Here is a 6650-nt window from a genome sequence, read left to right as displayed (position 1 = left end):
AATACAGTAGTCTGATGTCCTTGGCCAAGGTCAGTGGAGCAGTCGTCTGCCTCTATGGGGGCACGTGGGAAGGGTTGTGACGTGACTCAACTTCCTGCCCCCCTTCCTCCGCTTTGTTTTTCTAGCCACCGATATGCGATTGTGTGTGACAGGTGCAGTAGTGGCTAGTGCGTTGAGTGACCCACCACGTTATTCACGTCTCGGCGTTTCGCGGGTTTGAATCTCTTTGCTTTTCTGCGTTTGTTGTGTTTAGTTGACGCTGTTAGCTTTTGGTATATTCACCAATGAAGCTTGCGTACGTGCGGACATGAATAATGCCATTGCCTTCCGCTTACCTGGCCCTAGAGCCTTGCAACTAGGCATCTTCCCTCTGTCTAACGCCACCACTGTCAATGGAACCCCTACTCCTCCGAACTCACCCCCCCTTCATGTAGTCGACGCATAACGCCGGCCACAAGAAGGGACGAAACCAGCGGGGTAGAAGACCCATTTATCTTTATTGTTTCTCCAAATTATTAATACATTCAATTTTTACAAACTCAATTTACCTTCTTCGACAATAACTAATAACTAATATTTAACTAACTAACTAATAACTAATATTTAACTGATGTCCATCTAACTACATATTCTAACTACTACATTCTATTATCTGGCGTTCCAGGATAATGCCACATAACTTAGGGTTCACCCGTCAGGCCATTGACAGGACTGGAGCGTATCGCTCATCACCTTTCCTATCCGTAATATATGTGGCAGTCTGCCCGTCTTTTATTCCCTTTCATCCCTTACCACACATTCGGCCCATTCATTCGCTACCCGAATCCATTCCTTTTTATTCTCATTGTTTCCCCTAAACTGCATTTCTCCATTTTCTCGCTCCAGTCGTTCCTTCCATTCACGCCATCCGATTTTTTCTCCCTCCATGCACCTCTCTAGCACATGCTCTGCCGTTTCAGGCTCCCCCCAGCCACAAGGGCATGGCACCTCAGGTCCCAGGTTGAACCTGGCAAGGTAACCCGGGAAATTACCATGCCCCGTGAACAATTGGACAGCCTTCCTCGACAGATTGAGGGATTCAAATCCGACTGTTCTACAATACTTGTATAACAGTCGCCCGTTCGTTCCTTCTTCCCACTCCCTCTGCCATTCTTCCCTTATACACCTTTTTATCCTTTTTCGCTCCTCATTCTTGCTATCCATTCTTCTTACATTCCAGGTAACGTTTTCCAGGTTGAGGCTCCGAGTTGCCTCTTCATGGGCTTTCTGATTACCATGGTTACTACTCTGGTGGCCCCTACGCCATACTATTTGGGTCCGTGCCCCCCTTTCTTTCCTTGCTTCAATCATTCTCTGTATCGCTACTACTCTTTTGTTCTTCGATCTTACCGCATTCATCCTTTCCACAGCCACAGCGGAATCACTGACCACTCTCACGTTCTCGTTCATGCTCCACATACTTATCACTTTCTCAATCGCAATAAGCTCCGCCTCGTTCACGCTGCTCTGTCCGTTTATCCGTTCATTTCCTCGTACCCATACTCCCTCAATCCTTTCATACGCCCACCCTATGCCCATTCTTTCATCATCCATCTTCGCTCCGGCGTCCACGTACACTTCAACCATACCTTCGTCCTCCGCTTCCTCCAGCAACATTCCTTGCATCCAGGGGAGTACCCTATCCATCCCTTTCACTCTGTCCTCAATCTTCCTTTCTCCATTCATGGTATCTAGCCTTGACTTCAACATGAAGTGGCGCGATACCCGAGATCACGCTGAGCGCCGCCGTCGGCGCAGTCCTGTATGCCCCACATGAGGCAATCAGGAATGGCCTTTGGGCCGCGCTGAGCTGTCTCCTGACTCTGCTGTCGTGTACTCTACTCCCCCACACCTGCACGCCGTACATTATTGCAGGTTTAGCAACCCTTTCATAAATCACTCGGATGCTCTCTCTCCTGAGCCCGATGTCCCGCCCGGTCCATCTTCTCATTTTACCTGCAAGCACGCTCACCTTCTTTCTTACCTCCTTGTGGTGCTCTATGAACAACAGCCCAGAGTCCATCACAATTCCTAGGTATCTCACGCTCATGCCGATCTCGATTTTCCTGCCGTTCATTCTTATGACCGGGTGCCTTTCCTCTCTTCTGGTCTGTATGTACATGCATTCCGTTTTTCTATCATTGTACCCCAGCCACATCTCCTCCTCCCACTCTTTGCATTCGTTCCAGACCAGATTCCATCTATTCTCTATGCTTTCAACGGTGCCACCCTCGATGATGACCAGCTGGTCATCCGCGTAGGCCTGCACGTACACCCCGTATTCTCCAATGCCTTGTTCTTCTTTCATCCTTCTCATTCTCTTGAACCACTCCTCCATGACAATGAGCCACAGTGTTGGTCCTAAACTAGACCCCTGTGGACAGCCTCTGTTAACCATTTCAGAGACCGTCCCACAAGTGACTGTTCTTTCCCCTATAAAACTCATACACGCCTTCCCCACATTCTCTGGCATTCCCATTCGTCTCATACATCCCGCAATCGCCGGTGCCCACGCGGTATTAAAGGCGTTTGACAGGTCCAACGCCACAACCAGACTGTGTCTCCTTCCTCTCTTGTTCTCTTTTATACGTTTCACCATTTTTTCCACTGCCATCACCGTATCCATTCCCCCCCTGAAATCGTATTGGTTGGGTGAGAATTTCAACTCCCTTTCACACCAGACCTGTACCCTACTGTTAAGAAGCCTGTCCAACATCCGTCCCAAGCCCGTCAGTAAGCTGATTGGCCTGGGATTTCCGTCCTTCTTAGGTATCCACACAACCTTTGTCTGCTTCCACACCTCCGGGAAATACCCTCTTTCTAGGCAGGCATTAAATACCTCCAACATACCCTCCCCTTTCCAAACGATCATCTTCCGGATCATTTCGTTGGGGATCCCATCCACTCCCGTCGCCTTCCCGTCGAGTAGCTGCTCGGTTATAGCGCGCAGCTCCCCATACGTGAAGGACGGCTGATCCTCACCCCATGCTCCCTGTTCCCTCTCCCTTATCCTCCGCCTTGCCATGGTGTCGCTCATACGCTCGCCCTTAGGGAAGTACTTACCCAGTAGGTATCTACTGGTTTCTTCCTTCCCTCTGGTATAGGACCCATCATCCTTCTTGACGTTAGAGGGAATTTCCCTGGCCCTATCATCTTCGAGGAGACGATAGGAGGAGACGTACGTGCGGACAGTTGAATTTTGTTTGTGAAACCTGTATGTATTATAAATTTTTGAACTATATAATTTATCTAAAACATAAGCTTTACTCCACGTTTTCGAGTGAGGCGCTCTGTAGGATATTTTTTTCAGTTGTCAATGTTTTCAAAGCCAAAACCAAAACAACCGTCGGGTTGTCAAAACCGGAAACGGACGGCAATTGCAAAGGAAAACACCAAAGCAAGTTCTAAACTCTTATGCAGTTTCCTAAACAAACCGACCTCAAGTTTTAACAATATAGAACATTTTGGTGGTGAACAAAGTAGGCAACATCCTGAAAAGGAATGCCAAGTAGAACTAGGCGATGAAGGTAGTAGCAGTCCTTTTGAATTGCAAAAAAACAAACAAGCCATGAACCCAACGATTCCTTTTCTTCTGAAGAAGAAAAAGAAGAAGAAGTAGACACCCCAAAGGACCATAAAGAACCGACTCTTTCTGAATCCGACAGCGACAACGACAAGTCCCAAGAAGAATCAGATATTTATGATGCTACTGAGTTGAATAGTTATTTTACGGACTTGGGTACTTGGCCTCATCATATAAGTGCTAGCTTACGTGATTTAATTATTACCAAGGGACCAATCTCAACTGAGCTGGAGAGCTATCCAAGAGATGAAAACAAAAGATCATTTTCTAATTTGCTTTATTATAGGTTAGCCAAAAATGGTGAAAAGTTTAGGAGACGTTGGTTAACTTACTCTAAAAAGAAAAATAGTGTATTCTGTTTTTGCTGCAGGATCTTTAACACATCAGGAACAAGAACTTTGTTAGAAAAAAACGGAAACAGTGATTGGAGGCACATAGGCAAAACATTGACAAAACATGAAACGGCTCCAAATCACATGAAGTGTTACGAAAAATGGGTTGAAGGAGAAAAAAGACTGACTGAAGGAACGACAATCGACCATTCATATCAAAGGATTGTTGCGCAAGAAAAGGAAAGGTGGAAAAATGTTCTCACCCGACTCATTGCAATTTTTAGCACACCACCAACTTGCCTTTAGAGGGACCCACGAAACACTTTACAAATTAGACAACGGAAACTACTTAGGTCTTGTTGAAATCATAGCCAAGTTCGATCTTGTGATGAAAAAACACATTTCAAGAGTTCTAATGAATGAAAAACGAAGATGTGTCTCGTATCTTGGGAAAACCATCCAAAACGAGCTTCTTTCTTTAATGGGAGATAAAGTACGAGAGTCTATTTTAAACAGAGTCAAAGAAGCAAAGTACTTTGCATTAATTCTAGACTGCACTCCAGATTTAAGTAGAAAAGAACAACTTTCTGTAATCTTCCGGTATGTCCATGAAAAAAGTGACAAAACGGTAGAAATATGTGAAAGTTTCGTTGACTTTGTTGAAATCACGGACACCACTGGCAAAGGCTTGTCTGAAACCGTTTTTAAGGCCTTAGAAAACTATGGTCTTGACATTCAAAATTGTAGAGGCCAAGGCTACGACAACGGGGCCAACATGAAGGGCAAATATTCTGGGTTGCAGAAACGAATTATCGAACAAAATAAAAGAGCCTTTTTTGTCTCTTCTGGCTGTCACAGCTTAAACTTGGTGGTTAGTGATGCAGCCAAGTCTTCAGTTCCAACAGTGACCCTGTTTGGAACAATCCAACGTCAGTATTCAGTATTCAGCTCTTCAACCAAACGTTGGAGCTTGTTCCTAGAGAGTCTTTCGAGATCTGAAGAATCTTGTACTGGGATTCCTTTGACATTGAAAGAGCTCTGTATAACACGGTGGGAGGCATGAATCGACTCACTGAAAGCAGTGAGATATCAGATCGTCGAAGTTCGCCAAGCTCTCTGGGATCTTTATGATGATCCCTCGTTTGAAGATGATGTTAGGAGCGAAGCAAACTCTTTGGCCACAATGCTTGAAGATTACGGTTTTTTAGATTCTCTAATAACCTGGTATGACGTCCTCTTTCAAATTAACTTAGCAAGTAAGATCAAAGGTGATCAACTTTCCTCAAGTTGTAGACGCGTTGAAATCCATTTCAGATTTTTAAGTCGACTTTCGTGAGAATGGATTTGTCTCCAGTTTGGTGAAAGCAAACAAAAGAGTTGGCTGAAGAGCTGAAAGTTGAAGCGAAATTCAAAGCCCCAAGACTCAGGGGGAGGAAGAAACACTTTGACTTTGAGGTTGAGCGTAGAGACGAACACGAGCCTCTTACTGACCCACAAGAAAAATTTAAAGTTGAATTTTTCTTACCATTAGTTGATACTGCTAAATCAGCTGTGGAAGAAAGGTTTGAACAGTTGAATGCCAAGACTTCAAAATTTGAATTTCTCTTCAATCTAGACAAACTGCCCGATCGACAAACACTTTTGATCAAATGCCAACAACTGGAAGAGCTAATGTCAGATGGGGCTGATCAAAGTGACATTAGAGGGGCCGAATTGTGCGACGAGCTGGTTTCTATACAGAAACTTTTACCCAAGGAAGGTTAGTAGTCTTTCAGTAAAATAATATTGAAATTTAAGTTAGCAGGTAGTGTTAATTATTGAAATTAATATTAATATTTCACCATCCTAAATTAACGATTTAAACTTGATAGGTTTTTGTACAGTTAAATTCCACTTCTTACCTCACCCTATCTTACCTTATTTTTTATCAGATAAATGCATTAAACTTAGAATTTTATTACATAATTAATATATAGTAATATTGTTTCTTGTTTTTTAGTTTTATTCTGACACTTCAGTACACACGTAAATAACGTAAAAAGAAAAATGGATAAAAATCCATTCTAATCTTTTTCATAATATCTTCTCTAAATATTACACTTGAAGAGTTTCATGACATAACTTTATTCTTTTTAGGTCAAAAGTCTCCAATGGATGTTCTAAACTTTTTATCATTGACCGAAAGTACGGATGCCTATGTCAACCTGTGGATAGCGTTACGGATCATATCCACGATGCCCATGTCGGTCGCCTCCTCTGAACGAAGCTTTTCAAAGCTGAAGTTGATCAAAACTTACGTCAGGTCAACACTGTCGCAAAAAAGACTTAACAGCCTTTCAATCTTATCAATTGAAAACGAGCTGTCTCAGTCAGTTGATTATTTGGACATAGTTAACTCATTCTCCGAAATGAAAGCAAGAAAAGCCCTTGTGTAAATGTATAATAAAAGAGACTATGTACCTATCTTAACAGTTAATAAACTTTTGTTTTGTATGTGCCACTCTGTAATACTGTAATTATTGGTTCACTACATTCTGTTGCTTTATTTTTTTTACCCATGAGATATGAAAATTTACCTTAGGTCCGGCGGACGGCGATTCCCGCATTAGCTATTTATTCTGAGAGCACTTGCAATATAAGTGTAAACATCATTGTAACGTCGTGACCCAGAAGCTTTCATTAGTTTATTTAACTAG

General features: G+C 43.1%; 1 protein-coding gene across 1 annotated transcript; it reads left to right on the top strand.

Annotated features, from left to right (window-relative positions):
* The first annotated feature begins 4435 nt into the window (after positions 1-4435).
* Positions 4436-6447, top strand: LOC141486167 (uncharacterized). The gene is made up of 3 exons (XM_074183884.1): positions 4436-4825; positions 5320-5713; positions 6091-6447. The coding sequence occupies exons 1-3, from the start codon at positions 4436-4438 to the stop codon at positions 6387-6389; spliced, it is 1083 nt and encodes a 360-aa protein (XP_074039985.1). The 3' UTR covers positions 6390-6447.
* Positions 6448-6650: the final 203 nt, after the last annotated feature.

This window comes from Leptinotarsa decemlineata, unplaced genomic scaffold (genome assembly GCF_025532065.1).
Source record: "Leptinotarsa decemlineata unplaced genomic scaffold, Ldec_3_MD MMD2_tig00026347_RagTag_RagTag, whole genome shotgun sequence".
NCBI classification, from domain to species: domain Eukaryota; kingdom Metazoa; phylum Arthropoda; class Insecta; order Coleoptera; family Chrysomelidae; genus Leptinotarsa; species Leptinotarsa decemlineata.
The sequence above is the reverse complement of the archived record's forward strand: the minus strand, read 5'-3'. Positions and strand labels throughout refer to the sequence as shown.